This window comes from Tyto alba, unplaced genomic scaffold, assembly GCF_018691265.1.
Source record: "Tyto alba isolate M040663 unplaced genomic scaffold, T.alba_DEE_v4.0 Super-Scaffold_26, whole genome shotgun sequence".
Taxonomy (NCBI): domain Eukaryota; kingdom Metazoa; phylum Chordata; class Aves; order Strigiformes; family Tytonidae; genus Tyto; species Tyto alba.
In genome coordinates, this window is record NW_024881300.1 from 18,580,118 (window position 1) to 18,605,348 (window position 25,231).

The 25,231-nt window shown below is 43.6% G+C and overlaps 2 protein-coding genes across 15 annotated transcripts in view; both read left to right on the forward strand.

Annotated features, from left to right (window-relative positions):
* Positions 1-18,032, forward strand: part of LOC104357345 (arylamine N-acetyltransferase, pineal gland isozyme NAT-3) — a 37,705-nt gene extending 19,673 nt beyond the window's left edge. The window contains exons 3-9 of one of the 14 annotated variants that reach the window (XM_042797603.1): positions 5,510-5,630; positions 7,054-7,230; positions 7,563-7,688; positions 9,273-9,548; positions 9,852-10,518; positions 13,850-14,040; positions 15,955-18,032. In XM_042797603.1, coding sequence (XP_042653537.1) covers positions 15,960-16,832 — 873 coding nt within the window. In that variant the 5' untranslated portion in view covers positions 5,510-5,630; positions 7,054-7,230; positions 7,563-7,688; ... (2 more) ...; positions 13,850-14,040; positions 15,955-15,959 and the 3' untranslated portion in view covers positions 16,833-18,032. The other 13 variants (XM_042797607.1, XM_042797609.1, XM_042797612.1 and 10 more) reach the window with 13 other exon arrangements.
* Positions 18,033-19,739: 1,707 nt separating this feature from the next.
* On the forward strand, positions 19,740-23,544 carry LOC104357346 (arylamine N-acetyltransferase, liver isozyme). The gene is made up of 2 exons (XM_009962750.3): positions 19,740-19,795; positions 22,642-23,544. The coding sequence occupies exon 2, from the start codon at positions 22,647-22,649 to the stop codon at positions 23,532-23,534; it is 888 nt and encodes a 295-aa protein (XP_009961052.2). The 5' UTR covers positions 19,740-19,795; positions 22,642-22,646; the 3' UTR covers positions 23,535-23,544.
* The last annotated feature ends 1,687 nt before the right edge of the window (positions 23,545-25,231 follow it).

Here is a 25,231-nt window from a genome sequence, read left to right on the forward strand (position 1 = left end):
CACACCCACCCTGCGCTTATGATTTGCTGGGGCAGTTTGAAAGCAAGAACATCTGAGAAATTTTAAGGGAAACTGAGGCTTGTGATGATGTGGTTGGCAGGTTTCAGCATGGCCAGTCAATGCAATGTGTGGTCCAGCTAGTAATGTGGGTAGCCCATTACGTATAATTCATGAGGAAATGAGAGTTGCATTTATTATGTGTTTGCACAGCAATATGTCTGTAATTACTGGATATATTTATACCCATTACAGCTCAGTGCAGAGCGAAGTGGACCCCTTCCCCCTTTCTGGCTGGGGCACAGCACTCACAGCCACTGCACACATCCTCCAGCAAGTCAGGACTCAGACTACCAGCACCTTTCTAGGAGGAAAAAGCAAGCTGCCTTCTTTTTAACAAGAACCTAGGTTTGAAGTCATGATGAGGTTACCATCCAGGTAGTGGCTAGGCTGCTTGGGAATACAAGAAACCTACAAGTCAAGAGGAGGTAAGAAAATCCCTGAAGGGAGGCCGGCTGTAGAGTTGGGAATGCAACACATCCAAGGCAGCAGCAGAAGGTGCATCTGGAGAAGGCTGTCACCTGCCTTCCCCTGGATCTGCACCATGGGGCAGGGATGGCATCTCCCAACAGGAACTTATCTCCTTCCTCTGCTGCGAAGCATGTGAAAATTGAAACTGCTGGAGGTGAGCGATATGCCCTCCTGCACTCAGCATTAGCCTAGTCTGTGCAAAACACTTTGATAAGTGAGATGCTGTTTATGGGAAGGATCATTTCATTCAGGGCCGCTTGCATAAAGTGCGAGTCAGAGTGAATTAAGGAGGCAAGCTCTGACCATGAATAAAGGTTTTAAGACTGAGGATTCACTTTCACTTATAAGAACCTAATGTTATTTTTGCATTTAAGTTCAATTTTCAAAACAGAGTTGAGAGCAAGGAAACCAGCAGGTCCCTGAAAGCCCTAACCTCAGGGCTTGTCTGCATGAGGAACTTTACCAGCAGTTCTCCTGTAGTCAAAGTATAAGTGAATTAAAATAAATCCAATTATGGCCACATTTCCACTGACAGAGCGCATCCACACAGGCTCACCATCTGCTTTAACTAATCTGTGCTATGAATTCATAGCCCTGTATTGTTCAAGTTAGTCTTCTGGGGTATTTCTGGGTAAACAAAGATTAAATCTGTTTAAATATATGATTTACAGTAATGTTTATGTAAGGGTGTTCCACATAACTTTAGTCTTGTTTTGAACTGTCTTCCATGTTGTATTAATCTGTTTTTCAATCAATGAAATGAAACGTGTGCTAACCCTTTATATGCAGTCCCTCGCTTTGGACCAACAAAGGTTTATGTTGGGTTTTGTTGAAAGGGCTCCTGTTTGAGCTGACTTAAGTTAAGATACATCAATGACTTTAAGAGAGATTCTATGTATAGGGAGGTGCTCATATTTAAATGGGACTTAAAGTTGTCACACCTGTAATTGAACTGTTTCAACACTTTTTATATATGCACAATCAGACTCCTAGGAAATTTGTGACCCTTTAAAACAAATAAGAAAATTCATGCAGCTCCTTAAGAAAAATCTGCTATATATATGAAAATAGATCCAGGATGTAATTTTCCTTAGTTGGTCACTTCAGTACTTTGGTTTCTCTATTCCTCCTTACCTTTTTTACCAGTTTTCTTGATGAAAGACTTTTCAGTGCTGTTCCTGGCAGAGGAACCCAGCAAGAAAGCTGGTGTGATTGCAAGTGTCTATCACAGACATCGGCCCTTGCGGCTTGGAGCTTGACAGTTGGGTGCATATAAAGCTGGGGTGCTGGACCCAGCACACCCCCAGGCCCACCCCTCCTGCCCCAGGCAAAACACCAGTGACTGTATACTGGCTCTAACCCATGGTCAACAGGTCTCCAATTAACAAGGACATACTTCTGCCTACTAGCCACTAATCTAATATAGATGTGGTTGTACTAACAAGGTTCCCAGCCATTTTTTTAGGATGAGCAGCATAGCCATTTGTCTAAAGTCAGTGGCGAAACTTTTAAAGGTCTCTGTCTTCTGCTTTGTGTGTTGCTGTTACTCATTAGGCAAAATGCAGTGCACCCTATTGGGCGAGATGTGGAGGAGAGTTTCTAAAGAGAGCACTGTGGTGTCTCAACTAATCAACAGAATTCAAAGGAAATTTAGGACTTTTTAGTCCATGGCTGGTACAGAGGATGAAAGGTGTTTGACCTCATGGGAACCCACAAAGCTCCTTCTGTGGCTCCACAGAAAAATAAACTCTTGTCCAGAAGCATTATTGCTCATTTAGACTCTTTTTAATGAATCCTGAATAGAAAGGCTCATCAAAAGTGAGATGGTGTTGATACCCAAGTGTAATGTATCAGAGCAGCTGAGATGTTGGGGTTAATAGAGGTGGACAGGCTGTATAATTTGGGTGAAAATAGCAAGGCAGGAGGTGCCTTTCACTTGTGGCATTCCCCCCTGCCTAGCCAACTCACCTCTTGCCACTGCTTGCAGGAGCAGCAGGCATCCATGAGCCTTTTAAAACCTGCTGCCACCAGACTAGACTGCTACTAAGTCATTGTGGGCTAGTTCAAAGGGAAATATATTGCTGCAGACATTGCAATCAGCTTCTACCCAGCACACATCACCCCAGCACCCTTTTTACCATCCTGGCTCCATGTAACTGCTTCAGAGGAGATCTTTCTTATTTTCACCAACTGCGAAGCTCCCTTGGATGTGGCCAGGCTCTGCTATCCAGCCCTTGCCACTGCAGGGATGTGGAGGCAGCCATGGCCCTTGATCCTTTCTCCTTGCTCACCAAAAGATGCCAGCAAAGAGCTTTGGTTCCTCGGGCTCAGCTGCCAGCACTGTGTTAGGAGCCTCCACACTGCACACACAATAACTGATTTTTCTTGAAAAACCTGCTTTTGGCATATTCCCCAGTGGGACCTGGAGTACACAGTGAAGGCATATTCTGCTGATTTGGATAATGTCGTCAAACGGAGACAAATGATTTTTAAGCAGGCGTTTCCACTAATTTCAGTGGTGATTTTTTTCCAATTAAAAAAAAAAAAAAATCCCAAGTGTGCTTATGCAGAAGTGTGGTCTATAATATTTAAATTGACGTATCCCAAAGGCTGAGTACAGCAGAGAAATCAACAATTCAGGAAATAAGTTGTGTGGATTTGAGTTGGCCTTGAAGAAACATATCCTGTAAAATCTTTTAAGGCAAGTGAAACAGGCAATCTCCTACAGAGATTTCTGAGTCCTAAAACCTGTGCAATTAACTGAAGTTACAGTAGGAATGGAATGATCAGATGAAACGGAAGGAGATGGGAGTGCTCAGATGACAGTGACGGAATTTGGGCTGGGTGTTTGGGAGAGAAGTGAGGACACTGGTAAAGAACAACAACAAAATTTTAAGGTCATTGAGTCATTAAAGCTACAGGAAAATTTGCAGTCGAACAGTGGCCTTATAGATGTGCCTGTCCTGGTGAACAGCACACTGCCCAGCACGGTGCGTGTCTGCACACACATTTTCCTGCATGCACACACCGTAGGATTTAGTAACTCAGCATAAAATTAACAGGATTTTCATGTGATGAGCAGAAACCTGTGTGTGCAGCCATGCATGATGTGCACACACACACGTGTGTGAGCACTTGGCTCCAAAGTTGCAGGGTTTTGTGTTATTCACACCGCTACAGCCTAACAACTGCCCATAAAAAATCAGCCAAAGCCTGGAGAGAGACTGGTTCTTCCTTCCCACCGCGGGGAACCTTCCATTAGGATAGCAGCTGGGTATTTTTCTGATCACTAATTAATTCTTCAAAAGGATTTTAAAGCGAGCTCACTAGAGCCTGGGAATCATGTTTGTTCAATAGGCCTGGAGACAGAGTAAAATTACAGTGACATCTAGTGATCATAAATATTTCACAAAGTTGCTACCAGTGAAAAAATAAAACATTTATTGTTAGATAGCATTTTAAACACATAATACAAAAAATCTGATCATTAACTGGGGCCAGAGAATGAGGCAGGTTGCAAATGAGGGTAGATTATGTGAATTAAAGTGCTGCAGGGATGATACAGAGCAAAGTGTTGGCGCTGGCGAAGGGCTGTGGGTGAGTTTCCGCAGGGATCTTTGCTAGGTCTGTATTTCTCACTGTTTCAGCAGAGTTTGCTGATGGTACTAAATTGCACCACATTCATATGAAAGAAGCTCAATATTTGGAGGCTGGGAATAGAACTAATAAAATGATGTGCAGCTTTGAAAAGTGCGTGCTAGTTCCCAGAGAGAAAAAAGCAAAATGAACCCTATTCCATGGCAGGAATATGTGGTGCTGAGGCAGCTCTGACTGAGTGCCTGACCAACCAAGGTAAAACCAAATAAAGAGAGAATACCAATTGGACATCAAAGCTACAACTCAGGTTTACATCTTGAATCAAAGAAGGATTTGGGTTTGCATTCAGCAGCAGTAGAAACTCACTGTTTTTTTGATGTTTAGCTTGAGTGTTTTCTATTCCAGGTTACTGATTAACTGACGATGTAGGCTTTTTATTAAAAAAAAAAAAGGATTTTTGTTCTGGTTTTGAATGTCAGATGGGCAGTCAGACCATAGTCATGTCTGCTTGGTCAGGATGGGCTTAAATTCTGCTGTCTGGCTGAAGTACTTGAAGCCTTAAGCATGAACAAATGGTGCGTTATTCAGCAAATGATTAAGAAAAACTCGGACAAGGATGGGGCAGGGCATTGGCCTATTCATGTCTTCATTGTGCAAAGTGATGAAAACCGAATCTGCCAGATTAGCTGGAGTAACAACAATAGATAACTGATGCAGTTGGTGAACTGATTTTATGGTTTTAAATCAGGTATCTTTGTGGGCATATAAATATGCAGTCAAATTTTCTTATGATGAAACATTCAGGAATTGCTTTGAAAAAGTTGAGAAGGAAGCTCCCAGCTAATTTCCGAGCCCTTCCCTTGAGTCCCTAGCATCCAGGCAGGTTTAGTCTCTCAATTATTAGCTGAAAGCAGAATATACATGCCCACCATCTGATTTCTGCTGCCGCTGGAGAATATGCCTCAGATACATGAATAAGGGAGAGACAGATTCAGGCACATCAGATGCAATGGCTGCCTCTGACTGTTGTGAGAAGTAACAAGAGAATGGGAGTTTATTAAAAATGGTAGCTCAAATTAACTCCTGGGGTTCTGTGACTTGGGTAAGTGATTTTCTATAAGCAAGAAATGTGTAGTGGGACTTCAGGTGCTGCACTTCCATATAGCTTTTGCTACAACACTATTTGGAAAATTATTAGCTATGCTGGCATAGGCAGAAATTAGAATAATAATTGCAAAGTGGGTAAGGACCTGAAAAAGACAGCTGAGAGAGGACTGGTGATTACTTTTGGTGATGTTGCTTAGTGCTTTCAGAGGTGGTGAAGAGGACAGGGGGTTCGCTCATGTAGGGGTTTACAAACCTGCTCACCCCATCTTTCCTGCAGGGTTGGGGAGCCCCTAATATGTCTCAGAAAAGCTGGAAATTGAAGGAAAAAGGGCATTGCAGCCACTTTGCTCGCTCGGCTGGCAGCTGTGTCCTGCTCCATCGCAGAAATTTCCCAAAGGGTAAGCACAGCTCTGATATTTTAGCAGAAAGCTATCCTGAGTTGAAGGCACTTTCCTCCATCACCTGCCTGGGTTCAGGGTCCTGGTCTCCAGCCCCAGTGACAATACTATATTTTCCAAGATTCTATTTGTCTCCATTTGCTCTGGCCTAGAGGGATTGTGAGATGTGCTGGACAGAAGCTGCGCTGAAACATGAGGCACAGCACCCGGTGCTAGGTGGGCTCTGAGCACAACTGCTGAGAAAGCAATTAAAAATAACATTACTGTGAATCGACAAATTTAGTGTCAGGTTTGTCCTCAGTGGGACTTCACGGTGTGCAGCTGAACTGCAGGCTTTTCTCTGTGATATGTCTATTTATTTTAAATATGGAAGCAGCAGAGATGTGCCTCCAGCTGCTTAAAAAGCAGGTGGTTACTTTCAGGGACTATTTTACCAGATTTTCATACCACAGCTCCTATTAAATAAAGGTTCAGAAAGGCAGATGACAATCTTCCAGGATGAAGGCATCCCCAGCATCTGCCTGAGAGGAAACACTGACCTGGATGTAGCATCAATTTGCAACAGTAAAAAAGGGAAGAAAGTACCATTGCAATTGCATGGAAATTAGTTGCCTTTTACGTCGTGGGATGAAAATACACAGTGTCAGTGTCACTTTAATCAGGTTCATCATCCCACAGCAAAGGCCATTCACCAGTTCAGATGACCAAGGATCAAACTAGTTCTCAGTGGAAAAAAAATAATAATATTGTGGATATCAGCCCTGGGGCACCACAGCAGGTGTGAAGCTGTTTTTTGGGGGGAAAGGGCTGCCTCTTGGCATAGCTTGATTCCTGGAAGATGATTAGATTCAGTAACTTGAATTTTTTTTTTACAAGATTCACTCAGTTCCCAGCTGAGCAATGCAGAAGTGATGTGATTTTATATCCCACCAGCTATGCCAATTTACCTTCTCAATAGTGGATTTCTTTCCCCACTCTGCTCTCCAGAATGCAACTCCCTGCACTGACGGTATCTAAAACTGCTTCCCAGCTTTCAGACCCTCCCAAGCCATCGGCGTTCCTCTTTCTACCCCTCCTTGGGTACAGCAGCACGCAGGGTGCCAGTCGGCAAAACTGTGGGCAACTTCTTCCAGTTGCATTCGCTCCCTTCCTGCTCCAGGTGTGAATAATTTGTCTCTCTCCTTTTCAGTACACCTATATGTGGCGCACATCACTGAGTGCTGTATATACCAGATGTGGGTGCATGGGGAGGCAGGAAAAAGCATGTGAAAAGGGTCTTTACGTGCCCACAAGTCCCTGCAGTGCCGCTTAGAAATCACACCAGTGTCCCCCAACGAGTGTGTAGCAGGGAGAAAAGCCAGGAGCTCCGGAGTCTGGGTTGCCACAGTAACCCTTGCTCTACAGCCTTTGGCTTTTACACCAGGAAAAACCTTTCACTCACAACACCCAGCTCCATGGACATGCCTGACTGATACTATTTGTGGTGGGGCTGTTTATTGCCAAGAATCAATGAAGAGCCCCACGCAACCACCTTCTTGCTTCTGAATCTTTCCACAACTTCCAGACTCTCCTCGACACAGCCAAAAAAACCTCAATAAAGGTAAGTCTCAGGGAGCATTTTGAATCCAGGGCATCTCTCCTTTCTTTTCCCCATTTGCAGTCCTAATTCAGCAATGGAGTCAAGGGAATGCGTTGACATCGTAAACATGTATTATTTGTGTGATGCGTGTTAGTGCATTGTAATGAATATATGTTTTACAAAGGCGTGGTTGCTTTTTTTTCCATTGCTATTACTGTAACTCTGTTTCCTACTCTTCACTGAGATAAAAGGTTTCCCTCCCACCTACCTCAAAAAAAAAAAAAAAAAAAAAAAAATCTAAGTAATAGGAATGATAGAACTTGTGTAATTGTTCCCGGTTTGCATGTTTTCAGGTTGATTGCCTGAATTAGGGCTGCTCCAAAGTCCCACTGAAGCCCATGAGAGCCTTTTCACTGAAACAACGGTTTGGTTTTGAAGGAGCTTTTTGGAGGAGCAGGCTGAAAGCCAGGCGAGTGCAGGTACCGTTGCTCCGCAGCTTCGGAGTAAGGACAATTTAACCCTGCTGAGAATGGGGCTTGGTAGTTTCACTGCTCATAAATGGTGACTGCTACTTCATTTAGGCATATATACACAGATTTTTTTTTTTCAGAGCTAATATATATGTGTCTCTATATATGAGTCTATAAGTTATTCAGTAGTATAAATTAGATGACTATATGGAGAACATATCAATTATAAAGCCCAGATATTTTCCATTTAGGAAAATTAAGGAATATTTCCCTTTGAGGTGTTTTTTCTGTTGCTTCATATGCCAGTTGCAGAAATATTGCGAGAGTTTCATCAGTTCCTCTTTGTTATCCCAAACGTGAGCCCATCAAAGGAATTTCAGTGAACTCTCATTTCCCTTCCCCTGTGTTCATAGGCATACATAACTTTCCTTTGGTCAGTGCACCTGTTGATTAGCTGGGAATATTTTCCTCTTAAAATATCTTGCAGCAATATTTTCTTGCATATGGTACACAGGTTTGAATACCCAGCCATTTATGTGCCTGATAAAGATAGAGACCATTGACATGTGAATCCTCTTTGTGCAGGCAGGTCATACCTAAATGGGTGGAATTATGTGTGACCAGGTTACAGTCTAGTTTATGTATTTATTTAGAAACTGGACAGAATTTTTGCAGATGATCAGCTAATTGATTTTAACAGGTTGTCTTATGTTGACTTTTGGACTAGACCAACATAACATCTTTATTTGCAAATGAGGCTTTTCTGTCCCTGCACAGGAAAATGCATTGCCCTGCAATTACCAAGGAGCCACTGATAATGGTGAAAATGTGGTAAAATTAAAGAGAAGTAAAAACTGGTCTTTAGTAACTGAGTATTTCTCCATATACCATCTGCTTTGTTTGTGGGTTTTGCCATGGATGCCCACTCTGCCCAGCTACACTTCTGTAACAGCACTTCAGCCCCAAATTTTTACAAATTTCCAAATATTCCCATTTGGAAAATGTCCAAACTAGGCCTTTGGCAGCATGATGGACAGCTCTCATTAGAAAGCATGAAATGAAACAGTCTCAGGGTCCAGCCAGGAATGCCAATGTCCCATTACATATCGCTCTGTCATACTTCCCTTTGGCAATGAGAGTGTAACATGATGGCAATTATTAACTGGTTAATCGTGGGAGCATTTATGCGCACGCCAAGCCGGTAAAATGGAATATATGCAATTTCTAGATAGGACATTGAAATGAGGAGTGAAAGATTAATGTCTTGGATCTCCAAAGGTGCTCTGGGTGCATAGTGCATACTGATTTGGGAAGCACTGGAATATTTTTGAGACAGTGTGTGCAATGATCAGATGCAGGCAGGTGGGAGGTTGTACACTGCTCGCAAAGTTAAGCTGCAAAAGTAAAATCTCAGGCACAAGCAAATGCTGGGTGTCTGAGCTCCCTGAGAGGCTGCCACAACGCAATCCCTACCCCCCTGATGATTTTGGGAGGGGGCCAAAGCCCTGTGCTCCGTGGTGGGACAGACCTGCTCTGCCAAGCGTTGCAGGAAGCAGTAGTGCTGCATGCTAATGAGGTGGTTTGAACTTTCAGGAAGGGGAAGAAACACCCCACCACTTGCTGACATTCATGGTGGGGACGAATCACGCAGCCACCTCCTGCTCTCCTGGAGGGTGCCCTGCCTGGGGGCAGCCCCACAGCTGCTGGGGGGCGGCAGCAAACAGAGGTACCCCGGGCTGGGGAAGGAGCCGCTGGCTCTGCCACTGGGCCGTGGGGAGGAGAGTTTCTGATCCTGTTCCTGCTGAGCTGAATTTCTTATTTGAAACTACTTACGTGTGACCCTGGTGGTGCTGTCTTACCTCCAGTCTGGTAAGGAGCGTTTTGGGCAGCACTTGGGGGAGCTGAGGAGGGGGAAAATCAGACATGGAAGAAAGGAGTGCAACCTGCAGCTGTGGCTTGTGGGTGTGCATTGCTCCAAACACTCAGCATAGAAAGGGCTAGGGTCTGCTGACCCTTTGCATGAGCTCCCTTCCCTACCTGGGACGGAGCCCCCCTCTTTGCCCACCCATATAAGTTGACCTCTCGGTGTTGCCTTATTGGCACATCGGGGTGCTGCATAAGAAAAATGTGTCTGAGTGTGGCAGAGTGAGTTTTGGTTTATTTTGCTTCCAGGATCAGTACCTGCACACCACAGGCCCCAGAGAAGACCGCTGCTAACTGCTGATCAGCTTGTCTTGAACCGGACCCTTCAGAAGGGCAAAGCAGAGGAGTCTGTGCCCATGGGGATCGTGGACGTACCAGGTGGGCGACAGGAAAAGTATGTGAGCCCAGGTAGCGTGGCACTTCTCTCATGAAGGAGCTAGTGGGGACAGAGCAAAGCTGGCCAAAGAGCTGCTGTGAAAGCCTGGGTTACCCAAAATGTTTGGTAAAGAGTTCACTGGCAGCCCTGGGCAAGGCAGGCAGTTGGATACAGAAAGCTCCCAGGCTGTTAACTGGCCTGCTGGCTTCTCCTCCAGCCCCTTCTCCAACTACCAGGACAAGCAGCGTTCATATATAGAAACCATTTTGCTCTCCTTGTCTTCATCATCCTCCTCTTCAGCGTTCTACACCACTCCTTGTCTCCAGATGCCAGCACAGCCACTGCCACCATGGCTTGGAGCCTCCTCAACCATTCACCAGCCCTGATAGACCAAACTACCAGCATATTCAGAGAAATCTGCACAACTCTCCGCTGTTCAGCCTGCAGGACTTTCTCCTCAACATTTTTCATAGTTTGACAACACTGCTGGCATTTCCAGGAGCGGTGGCCCATGAGATGGACAGTAACAGCACGTTGAAGGTATGATTATTGCTTGTGAAATGGAAGTCAACTTCTCCTTCCAAATACACACCCTGGGGTGGCAGAAGCAGCTGTAGGGTGTTCCTATGGCACTGTGACCATGCTTCAACAGAGGTCCCACCCCAGCGTGTCCCATCGCAGCTGTCATGATTCATGGGAAAATAACAGCCAGATGTATGGGCATGTTTTTCATCAAAGCAGTTACTTAAAACGTTTTTTTTGCTTCAAAACCGCTATGAGATAAAGCCATTCATGTAGAAAAGCCGATTATTTCCCTTGTAATGGAATTTAACTGAATTACCACTTACATGTAAAAGATTTATGCTGAAACCATCAGGACTGGAAGGCCCTACAGACCAGCGTGGTCTCCTTGGTCTGCCTTAACACCTTGGAGTTGGCTTGTGTGAAAAAACCCGTATTTCCAGGGTAAGGATAAGCAGAGGAGATCATTTTTGACACTCATCAGCCCTCAGAAAGATGCCTCAGATAGTGGAAACACTAAAATTGAGATTTGGTTTCTTCCTTAACTAGAAAAAGCCAAGCAATGTCCAGCACAGCTACGTTCTTCTGTAGTTCCATGGGCAAAAGTTGCTGCTATAGTTTCAGGCTCATCCTTCAGCCAGTGGGGTGGACACCACCAAAACTGCATGCGATGGACGCTGTGGATACAAATCCAGAAAGATACGTAGCCACAGCTATTTGATACCTATAATTACCTAAGGAAGGCAATGAATATAAAGCATGAGGGAGTTCTGCCATTATGAGTGTGTTTATAGGCTGTGAATATTATTTACCACTTTTGTATTAGGACAGCCTGCAACTATTAATTCCCTTTGGAAATAAAAAGCTAGAGCCAGTTGCTTGGCTCAGGGTCCGCAGCGTTTCCTTTTCCAGTGACTCAGCTCAGGCAGGATGGGAGACTCTGACCTTGTATAAGAATTTACAGGTTTATACTAATTCAATGTAAAACATCTCAATTGTTTTATTACTTTAAAACTCTCTCTTCTCCCCATCAAAAACAGATAGCTAAGTAGAATGCCATATAGTTTGTACATTAAGCATCCATATAATATTAATATAATACAATACAATACAATATAATAACCTTGCTTTGTTATATAGCCCATCACAGAGGTCATTATAGAGGGGAGATGTTTAATAGTGAGCAGACGCTTGACTATTACCCCAAACAGGGCACCCTATCCTTTTATTTCCCCAGGCAAACATTGCAGCATATAATACACTTAAAGCAGGAAGGAAGGGATATTTCATGCAACCTCTCAGGAGAGTTAGGATGAGAGAAGGATTTCAGTAATAAATTAAATGCTGTTGGCAGTTTAAATTTATAAATAAATAAAAGCAAGTGCAATTACATTGAGGGTCTTCCGGGAAAATCTCAACCAGCTTGAGCGCCTGCCAAGGTTGGGAAACTGTGTTACAGTGTCCAGGTGGACAGCAATATCCTTTCCAAGGACATTCCCATTTGCACCTTTACCCCGAGGTCAGGCTCCCCACAACCCAGCTGGCCTGAGCTGGACTTTGCCCTTTGCTGCTTTTGGGGATGGGTGCAGGTTCATCATGGCAGCAATACCCAGCAGTCACGATCAGAATTTATTGCCCCACCAAGCCTGAAAATAGCCCCAATAATCTGGCATAGAGCTGAAGTGCAAACAGACTCCAGCAGGGCACCTGGGTCAAGATCAACCTTTTCTTAATTTTAGTGCTTATTGAGTGAGCTTTGCCCTCTGATGGCCTTGGCCGCACCTAGGGAGAATGAGAACTCATGGTTTTAATGGCTTGAGGACTAAAATGTGTAGGATGGGAAGAAAGAGGAGAGGGATGCAGGAATGACATCATAAGATAGTGAGTTGGGATGAGAATTTGAAAAACATAGGAAGAAAATTCTCAAGATCAGAGCTACATTGTAAGGAGAGGAGTTGAGAAAAGCTGAGTATCAGAGTACCAGGAATGATGGGTTTGCTCCTACTTGGTTAGAAACCACTTGTGTCTTAATGGGACCCCAAAGTTAGCTGGAACAGATCCCCAGCCACTGCATGTTTGCCTGAGGGAGCACAGCAAACGTCCACTTCTGGCACCGTCCGTGGTCCCAAAATGAGCAAGGATCTGCTCACACATTGGACAGTGATGAGCCCAGGGGCTTCTTTTCAGTACAGTTCCCACCAGGACTGCGGGTCTGCCAGCTCCGCTTTTGGCTTCTCTTTGTCAAAATAAGCAGCTCTTAGCCTGTGGGAAGAGAAGGGATTATTCCATGTACAGCACGATCCACCCAGGAGTATGAACTTCCTCTTTGTTCCAAACTGGATCTGCCCAGGGGAGCCCGACAAGGGCTGGTAATCCATTCCCTTCAGCACCTCTTGTCTTGGACATCGGTTCTCACTTGTGGGGTCAAACATGGGCCACTGGTGGGATGATAAAGAGCCAAATTTTGATTTGGGGTTGGAGCTGTGTAATGGGTTACCACAGACTTCTCTGTTTTGTCTGATTTATAATCTTTGCTAATTATTCCAATAAATCAGTGTTTGAATTAAACTTGCTGTTGGTACTAAATGTGAAGGACTGGAGCTACTCTTGGGGAACTCACAGGAAAAAATCCAGCTGAGAGAACTAATAAGCCTTAGCTTGGCAAAATGCAAGCAAAATTTGTAGATACAAAAGCAGTATGAAACACACCAAAAGGATGGAGCTCCCTGTGTTAGCACACCATAGTCATCACTTTGCCAATAGCATCTTCATCACCATGACATCCTCAGGTCCTACTTGTGGGTAAAGACCAAAGAAGACACACTGCTGTCCCAATGCTTTCTTACATTCTATGAAATCTACTGTAATAAAAAAAATGTATGTAAATTATAGAGCGCAAATTAAGCAAAGACACTGCTGAAGTTCTTGTGTGGGCTGATTAGGGCAAGGTGGTTGCAGGTGCAAATTACTGTGCCAAAATCTTGCTGCTTTTCAGAAACAGTGCGAAAACCTTCTCAGATTGAATGTATGCAAGATTTCTTCCCTACGTTTTCAAACAAATAATAACCTAATACCTGGGAAAAAAAAAAAAGCCATATATTATCTGAGTGCATTCAGCTAGCTACCAAACCAAAAAAAATACCATTTTCTTCACAGCCTGAGCTAGCCCCTGCAGAAAGCATGAAACGAGTGAAAATGTAAAGCAGCCTATGCTCTAATAATAACCAGGTTTTGCATGCGTGTTCAGTCACTGCTGTTGGTTTTGCTTGCTCACTACAGCTCTTGTGCTCCACCCTTCTCTTTTTTTTTTTTTGTTTGTTTTTTTTTTTTTTTTTTTTTATTTCCCCAGCTTTTGCAATCTGACAGAGGCGGGTGAAAGCAAGTTGAGGGAAAAGGCATTCCCCTGAAGAGGAGCTGGAGAAGAGTCCTCAGTCCTCATCTGCACTCAGTAAAGGACAGCTAGCCACGTCACTTGCTTTAGCATAAAACCATCCCCCCTCAAACGCCGGAGAATCACTGGTTGTTGAACTGATTTTCCAGGTAAGCCTTTTTTTCAAACCGTGAATCTTGGTATCTAAGCGCTCTCTAACCAGGAAGTTAAATCTGCTTGAAGGCCAAACCCAGCAGAAAATGGTGTAACAGCAGAGCAGGGAATGCTCAGCCACTTGGTGCAGTGCTGGTTTATTTACTCATTTATCAGCCTCAAGCAGATCGGGCATTCATGCCATCTGACTTATTTCAGATACCACTGTTGAAAGGGCCTTATAAATACCCACAAGAGATGGACAGATGGACAGGAAAACCCCACAACGTTTTCCCTTTAAGTAAAAGTTACTATACATGTTTTGCCTTAGAGAGCAAAGGAGAAAGAAAGGGAAAACCAGCTCATTGCTGGTGATTCTGGTTTAAAGTTCACATGGCAAGAACTAAGTTTCTGCCCAGTTTTCAAAAATGAATAGAGTTGTAGTTCTGAAGTCTTGGGGAATGAGCCAAAAGCTGAACAAAGAGAATCCCCCGAATAATCACCTGATGCTCCTCACCTGATGGTGGATCATTCAGGCTTGCTTGTTGGATACCACAGATGTGGCCAGTGGCCATGATGCAATAGTTACAGATTTCTGTAACACTTCTATCCTAAAGGTTAGGAAATGTGGATAGCCAAACTGGGGTACCCTCTCCTTCTGCCAGTATATTATGCCAAATGGAAATTTTTCATTTTCATTGTTTTGTTTAGATACTGAAAGTATTTTTCCAAAATTCCCATACAATTTGGGGCGTGCCATTTTTCATTAGATTGAGAATTTAAGCCTGTTGGAATGGTTGAACTTTTTCTTATGATTTTACCTTAAGAATCATATACAGGAACTTGAGAACATTTTGGGACCTCTTGGGTCAATAATCTCAACAACATTGCTCCGTACTTCGAGATGTCTGAAATTTAGCAGTGCCTGGGGAGGAATAACAAAAGTACATGGCTACATCAAAATCCCTTCCTTGTTTCCTTACCATCAAGGGCTGGGAGGGCTCAAGCTGCTTTCCACTCCCATGCTTGTGAAACACAACCTCCCTCTGAGCCCTTCTGCTGTGCTGGGGAGGGTGATGCCTGGTCCCTTAGCCACAGGCAGCCACCCACTGCTGGGGAGACGAGGAGTTGAAGGAGCAAATCCATCCTAAAAAATGATGTCAGAAAATGCGAGGCTCCCTGAAACTTGTAGTTTTGGCTGAAACCTTGGTTTTCTCCTGCTGCTGATGCCAGGCTGTGATTAGAAGAGCTGGGAAGCTAAGCCGTGCTGCGGGGAAGCGGCTCACAGCAGATGCAGCAAAAAACCTCCCACGACCTTTTCTGCCCTGAAAACACCCTTCTGCACTCCAGGTCACATCTGCTACTGCCGGCACAGAGAGCAGCAGCAGGTGAGACAAGCTCATGCCAGGCTGCCTAAATAGTGAAGGAAATACCATGGCAGGGCAGATTTATTTCAGATTTGGTTGCAGAGGAGGCTCTGGATTGCTCTGCAAGAGTGGGAGCGTTTGTTTTCTGATTCTGCTTCGCTGAGTCAAACCACAAGTAAAGCAGTTCAGATCTGGAGAGTCTCAGTTCCTATAATTTCTAGCAGGGAAACAGTGCTGCTACTGTTTTTTGTTCCTTCCTATGGAGATTTGTAGCTTTGCTGGGCAGGAACTCTCTACTGAAATGTGCTTAGCACAGCTGGAGCCTCTTGTCACAGCTGTAAAAGAAACAATTAAAAATAACATTTGTGCTCATCAGCAGTGTCCCATTGGCTTCCCTCGGTGCTAATACTCACACTCAGCTGCCTTTGATGGGGCCATTAGTCAAATCCCACTCCTCTTCTGAGCAGGCTGCCCATACTGATGAGAGCCCCATTATAAGGGATGGGGGAGGATCCTTCTGTCACTTCTGACACAACCTATTATTTTTTTCCACCCTTCTATCAGGCAGCATGGACATCAAAGAGTATTTCAGCAGAATTTCTTACCAGGGACCCTACGATAAGCTGGACCTGGCTACTCTGACAGATCTATTCCAGCACCACATCCGAGCGGTCCCTTTTGAAAACCTCAGCATCCACTGTGGGGAAAGCATTGAGCTGGACCTGGAAGCAACTTACAACAAGATAGTGAAGAAGAGACGCGGGGGCTGGTGCATGGAAAACAATCACCTTTTATCGTGGGTCCTGAAAACCCTTGGCTATGATGTAACCCTTCTGGGATCAAAAGTTTATGTCCCGGAGTACAAGGCATATGCAGATGAAATCGATCATCTGCTGCTAAAAGTGGTGTTAGATGACAAATCCTACATCGTGGACGGGGGGTTTGGGATAGCCTACCAGATGTGGCAGCCAATGGAGTTGATTTCGGGGACAGATCAGCCACAGACTCCTGGGGTCTTCCGCTTCCTGGAGGAGAAGGGGGTCTGGTACTTCGAGAAGGTGAAAAGGAAGCAGTGGGTTCCCAACCAAAGTGTCTCCACTTACCACAATGTAGACAAAGAAGTTTGCCGTCCAGTTTATCTCTTTACCCTTCAGCCACGAGACATCGAAGAGTTCAGAGCCTGCAACACCCACTTGCAGACAGCACCAGACTCGTTGTTTGTGACAAAGTCTATCTGCAGCCTGCAGACTGCCGACGGCATCCGGGCCCTGGTGGGGTGGAAACTCACCGAGATAAAGTACAATTATAAGGATAATATGGATCTGGTGGAAATCAGAATCCTTGCAGATGACGAAATGGAGAAAACACTGAAAGAGAAATTCAATATAACACTAGATAAGAAATTTGTACCCATCAATACAAGCAGGTTGTCTCTGTTTTAACTCAGTGTCTGAATTATAGTTCAATCCAGTGGCATTACATGCAATCCTTCCCCCTCTTTCTGACAAGCATCTAAAGGTTAAGCTTTCTCTTTCCATCTACACCTGTGTAAGGCAGAACATATTAGCATGAATCTGGAAAAGAAATTGATTTTCACAACTGCTGCTGCATCTCTTTTTGGTTTGGGTACAAATAATTTCTTCCTAGCTCAATCAAATCACTCCCCTTCTGTTTGTGCTTGGCTGGAAGCAGACTCTGCCCATTCCCTACTCCTTTCATCTCTTAAAAGCTTTTCCAAATACATCCAGGGTAGCAGGGCAGAGCAACGGAGCTGTATGTCTCTTTATTACTTTGTGCTGCCACCTGGGGAAAATCATGCCCACCTCTTAAATGAATACCATATTATTTTGGGGAATTTAATAGCCAGAAAAACAAAGACATCCAGTGCTGAGTTTGCTGCAGTAAACCAAAAGCCTGTCCTTTTTGCTCTTGTATTCACAACACCCTCTCAGGCAGCAGTTGGGCAGTCCCACGCCTGTGCTGTACTGTGAAAATACTTACAGACTGGCTATTTATGGCCTCAAACTGATGATGAGAAATACTAGCAGACAATTCTGGTTTTTTTTCAGACTTCACACAACTCCCGTTCTCGCAGTGACATAACCAAACACCAGTCTTTCTTTGAATTGAAAGCATCTCCCATGCATTTGGTTTGCTACCACCCAGCAGCAGACTGCTGAGAATACATGCTCCTCTCCTAAGAGTGCTCTTCCCCAAGTGTTATTGCACATTAATTATCATGGCTGAACTCAAACACAGGCACAGACTTATTTTTCTGAAACATATCTGTTCTACTGAGGATGTGTTTGCAGTGATACTAATTATATTGATACAAGGAGAAACGATGAATCTTAATCAGATACCTAAAGGCTAAGATTTTTAGTATGAGAAATTACTCAAATGTAATCACTTTGCCTTTTGAGATGATGCTTGATGTTCCTTTATGTACAAATCGTGCAAGCATTACAACTATGCACTTATAATTAAGTCAATTATATGTGAAATAAAAAAATTAAGAATTGTGAAGTAGAAGTATTACAACATGTATTCCCAAAGTAAAAAATTTCAGTAATGACTGCAGTTGTCCTGATTATTTGTATGCGCTAATATTTTGTAGCTAAGGCTTTTAAAAATACAATAACTCACTGACCCTTTTTTATTTGTTATGCAAAATGTGCAGCTTTCTATAAATAGCAATTTATAGCTAATAAAAGCTGCTGCTATTCTGCACGTTCAAAATGTATTTCATAGAGACACAGTGAATTCCCCAAATCCCCATCTTCCCGGAGTCAAATGCATCTATGTGTGCTTGACTGCATGTGTGCAATAGCCCCCTATAGCGCATGATACTCCCCCATCATATAGGGAAATGGAATGTTAATGATTGATCCTGTAGTGGATTGCAGAAGGAAAAGGGGCTTCTTATAGTGTGGACCAACAGCTTACAACACAGGTGGTCAGAAGAAACTGTCCTGGGAGCTGGCTAGTTTGCAAGCTGTATCCTTCTTTGGCCCCCAAGTTAGCGGAAGAGCTAAAGGAGCTAAACTCAATGGGTTTAGCCTTGCAGCAGCCCGGCAGCTGGGGCAGAGCACCAGGACAGAGGTAAAAGCCCAGCCAGGTCTTGCAGAGGTGTGAGGCAGGAGGAGACCCATGCAGAGCCAAGAAGTACCATCGTTTGTGGGAGCAGGCACGGGAAACACCTATAAAAGGGCTGTGCCTGTCCTCCCCATGCCTAGGTATTTCTTGTGCTTTGGGCTGTTTCATAGGCTCAGGGGAAGGAGTAGGGCATTATGTCCATTGCCCCAGAGATTCAGCATGTGAAGAGGAAACAATAACAGAAACCCCACTTTCCATTCAGCTGATTCATCTCCCTGACCGTGTGCTCTGTCCCCTGCTCTGGCTGCTGCCTGCTTCATGGCACAGCTCAGCGCTTCTGGCCCTCCCACCCAGCACACCCCCAGAAGCAGATTTTATTGCTGAGCAATCAAATGAAGCTCTCTGTTGGAAGAAGAAAAAAAAAAAAAAAGAGGCTCTTCATCTCAGATTGCGCTAGTTTGCTTTTTTCCTTATCACTAAAGTTGGAGGCAAATCCTTAAAGGCATAGCAGGCTCAGCGAGTACAGTGCTCTCCAGGAGCAGCATTCTCACTGCCAAAGGACGGGGCTTCTCTTTGAACCCAAGAGGATTTAGACAGCTAAATGACTTGGTAAATCTGACCTTGTTGCTTTGAGGGTCTGGTATCAGCCACAAAGAATAGCTCAGCGCAGTGTGATTAATTCAGCGGTTGTCATCTCCCACCAATAAATGAGTAACTCCTTGGCTTGGATTACTAGATCTCTATCATAAGTGGCTTCCTACAGGGATCCAGGCCACACGACTGTCAACAATGGAAAATCTATATCAAAATTTGCAGTATTGTTTTGCTGCTTCAGCACGGGTGCAGACATCAAAGTGCACCAGAGACTGAAGCACATGGGTGACCTGCGGGGTTGAGGACGCATTTACAGAAGTTGCTCGTGATATCCATATTATATTTCTCCCTTGCAACCCTAGAGAGCTTCAGTTCTCAATCAGTGACGTGCGAGGTTAAAATCTACTCAATATTGTAAGCAATTTGGGGTCTGGATCATTTTCAGGCTGTCTGTACAGCACCTAACACAGTGAATTGCATGACAGGGCTGTCTACGCATATGTCAATAAAAATAAACCAATAAAATCTTCAGAATATAAAACATTATAAAAGAAGAAACTCTCTCCCCTCTTTTCCTGTTCTGCTGGAGCACGATGCTGTCCCTGCCAGGCAGTAAAGGCAGCCTGGACCTTTAAGAGCCACAGTTCCCAGTTCAACTCTTCCTGGGAACTTTGGAGCAGCCCAGGGTGGAGAGCCTGAGCTCGCTGGAGGAGAGGTGAGTGCCCGAGTGTCTGATCTTTAACTTCAACTTGCAGCTGTGGGTCAGCCTGTTTGGAAGAGCCCACCCCGGTGGGTCTGCATACCATGTGCTTAGCACTGCAGGCATATTAGCAAACTATAAAGTACAGCAACCCCAGGGCTGACAGCATGCGTTGCGTTGCAAGGGCGTTATTCAGGTACAAAGATCAAGTGCTCGAGACTTAAACTAACCTCTTTATGCTGTGCCGTAGCGCGTGAAAAACCCAGCTACTGACTCACAGCGTAACTTAAAATCAAACAAATGGTATAGGCATGTGCAAGAGGATAACCAATGTTGGAAGGCTCTCATAAAGCTTAGCAAAGAAGAACTGTTCGTAATATTCAGCCTAATTATGAAAGGACACAGTGATCCCCAGGGGCACGTGCAGACAGGCAGAACTAATGTCTGAATCCCACTACCCACCAAGCTGTATGAATGCTGAGCACAGCTCGGCTGCTGCAGCAGCAAAAGTAAACAAGGCTGAGATCCGGACTGAGGCTTAAGATATTTGGCAGCCCAGTTTTGGAACACAAACTGTGTCCTGGGCGAGGGCTTGCTCGCTGCTGCAGCCCCATCACTAGTGTGGTGGGAACAGTTGTGCCAAGAAAAAAAAGCTGCCTCTGGGAAGGTGAGGGAGTAAACACTGGTTTATGTGAATGCTCCCTAACTCCAATGATTTTGTACTGGAGTTTTATTATACTTAAACCTCTTTAAGTATTCACTGAGGTTAGAGCCCATTTTGTCAACTACCATGAGGCTGTCTCTACTATACAGATTTTAAATTGATGAGGCCAGAGGAAGGGCAGCTGGGGAAACTGAGGCATGAGCTGTGATTTTTCCAAAACGTGTTTTCCTGAAGTCTCATTGCCAGCACCCCATGGAGGTTGCCAGTGGGGAGGTTGCTCATGGCTGGAAGGGGGGAGCTGATTATAAGGTGCACTCTTGCTGGGGCGATGGGGACACCCAGACCCAGAAGACAGGTTATACAGAGGGCATCAGAGCTGCTGGCCCAGAGCAGGGACTGACTGGTTTTTGCTGGAAAGAAAATTTCAAGCGTATCAGACCCACCAGGCTAATGGACTTGCTTGGGTCCCTCCTGGTCTCAGAGGTTCAGCTCGACACCATCACAGGGAAAAGACATTTCTATCTGGCTACACAAAATGGCTAAAAGTAGGAATAGGAAGAAAAAATGAGGCAGAGGACCAGAGGATGAGCTTGCGAGTGTACACGTGCGCTGTCTGTTGGGGAGGGAATGGCTTTCTACATCCAGCGTTTCCAAGGAGATCCTGCCAGAGATGAGTGCCCTTGTCCTAAAAAAGGGATTGAAAAAAACCCCATAAAATACAGTATCAAAGACACATTACTGTTTTTCATGTAGCCTCTTTGGGTCCTTTTGAAGTCAAAATGTTTATTTCTTATTCCCTTATTGGGATAGTCCTCTATTTTTTCTCATTTACGTGTATTTTTGCATCAGCCAGTCTGAATCCTGGTACCAGTTCAGATCAGGAGCAATACAACTAAGTGAGTTGTGCTGCTGGCATCAAAACTGGAGTTAAAGTCTAGAGATTAGGTCATGTTCACGTATTGGGGCAGAGGTATTTCCACCTATATATTTGAGGTTGGATTTTCAAAATCCATCAGGCCAAGCTGCTGGTCACTCCCAGGGGAGCAGTTGGACCAAAGCAGAGAATAGTTGCTGGAAGGTAACCTCTTCCATCTCATCTACATCGGGTAATTTTTGGAAAATCCTCCCAGGGAACGTGAGCAATTTAAAGAAGAAAGAAATCCTCAGACCTTTTGGAAATTAATACAGTCCTTAGCAAACTGTAAATAGTTCTGGAAAACAAATATCCCTGCATGGAAAAATGCCAAATTAAATCTAAATAAAAGGCAAGAGAAATCCTTGCAGACACCAGATGAGTCATTGGATTAGAAGTGTTACAGGGAACCTTTTGCATTTTGGACATGCACTCAGTACCAATGATAGTCTCTTTCTGCTAATGAAAGGAAAAGTGATGAGAGACATGAAGAAACAAAATATATCCAATAATTTGACCTGAAACTAAGACCTTTGGATTGTAAAAGATGGTAAAAGAAACCAAAAGCCACTGAATATGCCTTGAATGTATTCTTAATAATTATCAATTCCTCTGACCCTTAGGTTAGAAAAATTAACAGTTCCTTCCCTTCAACAGCCAGGGTCAAAGCTCTCTCTAAACTCCACAGGGAAACTGAAGAGATTAAGAACACAGCAACCTTCTTCACATGGATGCCTAAATGTCTAAAATGGTGACACACTGAGATGTTAATCCCAATTAACTGAAGCCATGAATGTAAAACCTTCCAGTTAAATTACCTGTGGGATAACTAAAGGATTGCTTGTCTGTTATGGTAAAAGAAACACTAAGAAATTGCTGTGAATTTTATGCTGGTATGGTCTAGCAGCTTTTCTGCAAACCTGTTGTCTGTTTGTTTGATTAATTTTTTGTCATGTAGCACCCCTGTCTGGGGCCAGAGATTCCGTTGTGCCATGTGCCATGTCTCCCCATAAGAAAGACATCCACCTGGGTTGAAGGCAACGTCCGAGGCAGAGAAAGCATTATTGTCATCTGCTCCTATCCTCATCCCTTTTTTAAGAAATACAGATGACACAGGCATGCCTAGCCTGCATTCATCTCCTATCACGGGCACAGATTTCTTTTAAATCCTCAATAAAATGGCCTAGGCTACATTCTGCAGGCTGTTTAACCTGTGCTACAGAAGTAGGAGTGAACCCCTTGACAGCTGCACAACAGTAACTGGCTATTTTTCTGCTCACACAGGCAAAATGAACATTCAAGAGTATTTTGCAAGAATTTCTTACAACGAGTCCCATAAGGATGCAGACTTGCAAACTTTAACAGTCATTTTCCAGCATCACATCCAGTCGATTCCTTTTGAAAACCTCAGCATGCATTGTGGGGAGAAAATTGAACTGGATTTACAATCTACTTACAATAAGATTGTGAGAAAGAAGCGTGGTGGATGGTGCATGGAAAGCAACCACCTTTTATTTTGGGCCTTGCAAGAATTAGGGTATGACATCTGTATTCTTGGAGGAAATAGTTATGAACCAGCAGAGAGGACATACACTGCTGAGATAAATCATATCCTACTGAAGGTGGTGATCAAGGGAAATTCCTACATAGTAGATGCTGGTTTTGGTGGTGCCTACCAAACATGGCAGCCATTGATGTTGATTTCTGGGAAGGATCAACCCCAGATCCCTGGCATCTTCCGCTTCATGGAAGACAACGGCACCTGGTACTTTGAGAAAGTCAAAAGGAAGCATTATATTCCCGAACAAAGTGTCCCTTTCACTGGTACCCATGAACTGGGGAATATCAGAAAAATATATAAATTCACTCTCGAGCCACGATGTATAAATGACTTCCAGGAGCTAAACACATACCTACAAGTGTCTCCAGACAACATACTTCAGAAGAAGTCAATCTGCAGTCTCCAGACCACTGAAGGGCTTCATAGCTTAGTTGGGTGGACCTTCACTGAGGTGAAGTATAACTACATGGAGGACGTGGACCTGGTGCAGATCACAACTCTTACAGATGAAGAGATTGAGAAGACACTGAAAGACAAATTCAATATAGTGTTGGAGAACAAACTTGTACCAGTAAACATTCGTGGCTTGCCACCTAATTTAGTGGATATGATCTAATTCTAATGCTGTGCTAGATGGATCTTTAAATATCCACTATTCTAAAATTAACATTAATAATATTAATCTGATTCTAAAGTTGAGCTAGTCAGATGAACACAAAGCCTGGTAAATTCAAATACATTGCTAATTAACTGCATATACCACTTTCATATTTTTTCTTAAGCTTCTCCTCCTTTAGAAACTGAAATATCTTACTACCTCTAGTTTCCTCATATGGAAATTGCTTTTTGACTCTGTAACATTTTGTTCCATCTCTCTGGATCTCATTTTATTTCAGATATCTTGTGTGGCAAAGGAGACCAAACAATACAGAAGGAGAAACTTGCTACCATTTTACACAAAAGACTAACATTTTTTGGTATTATTTCCAAATTTCTTCTCATCAGAGTTTTAGAAATTATTCACTTCCTTTAACAGTCTGAAATAGAAAGTTGAGCTGAATTTGGCTTTTTTTTAAAAAAAGAAAGCTTAAGACTTCTTCAAAACAAGTAACTTTCAGGTGCTGATTAGCTTATGATGAAAAAAATTGCAAGACTTGAGTCCTATTCCCTTACCAGAAATTGACTTACAGTGAGCTATTTATGCAAGGGCATTTAAAAAATCCCCAAAGCTCTCTAATTTTGAGTGTCCAGTTTTTCTGAGTCTGATTTTTTTGAAATTGGCTCTGACGATTGAAATAATTGAAACAAATCTAAAATCGAAACAAAATCAGTAAAAACTGAGACAATTTAACAGTTCTTAAAAATCAAGCTTTTGATATAAAAATGGAAAAAAAGTTAGATCAGCCTTTGCAAACTATAATCAAAACTTTTGTGGCCTAACCTTCCTGTGATGTCAAGCAGGCATGGTAGTATTATACATAAAACTCTTCATACTTCTTACAAATGGTATTCTGCACAAAAGCAGAGTTACTTAAATAAGTAATAATGCAAATGAAAAAGAAAACACTGAGAAATTAGGACATGCCACTGGTGTGTTTTTACAGCATGTTAACACAAAAGCCTTTTACCTTTACAATACCTGTGGCAGGTACTGTACAGGACGTGTCATGAAACAGGGTGACAGAAGAGCATTGTTTCTCAGCCAGGGAAAAGACTTTGATGCTCATATTGGCAGTCACAGAGACTCACAGGACACCTGATGTGCCTAAAACTCAGGTGCTTTCCCAGATGCAGTCTAATGTGCTCTTTGCCTTCCCAAAAGGGACCTCCGACTTTCCACCTCCATCAAATGAGGAGATGGACTTGACAGAGAATTAAATAAACAGCCCTGCAACGTTTTGAAGTTGAAGAAGGCTGAGTTTTAGAGAGGAAATGCATAACTATGTGAAAATAAATCTTTGTCATGGTGTTTGTTGCGTATGGCAGCCCCAAAATAACTACCTGCTGCAGCTGAAGCTTTGAAGAGGTGGAAAAAGTTCCTTTGTGGTCAAAGAAGGGCCATTTTGTGCATCCACAGAGCATGGCAACACGCAGCCTGCAGCAGCTTGACTATTCAGTGCACCCACAAGGCAGAAGATGACTATCCTCCACCGCAAAGTCCTGGCTTGCAAAAACCCAATAATTTAATTTTAAAAAGTTACGGAGCCATTTGGAACTGTCTACTGTAATTATTTTACATGGAAAACAAGTTCAGCCTGGTCTTAACCAGGGGAAAACATCAACATCTACTAATAGAGAAGAAACAAAGTTTAA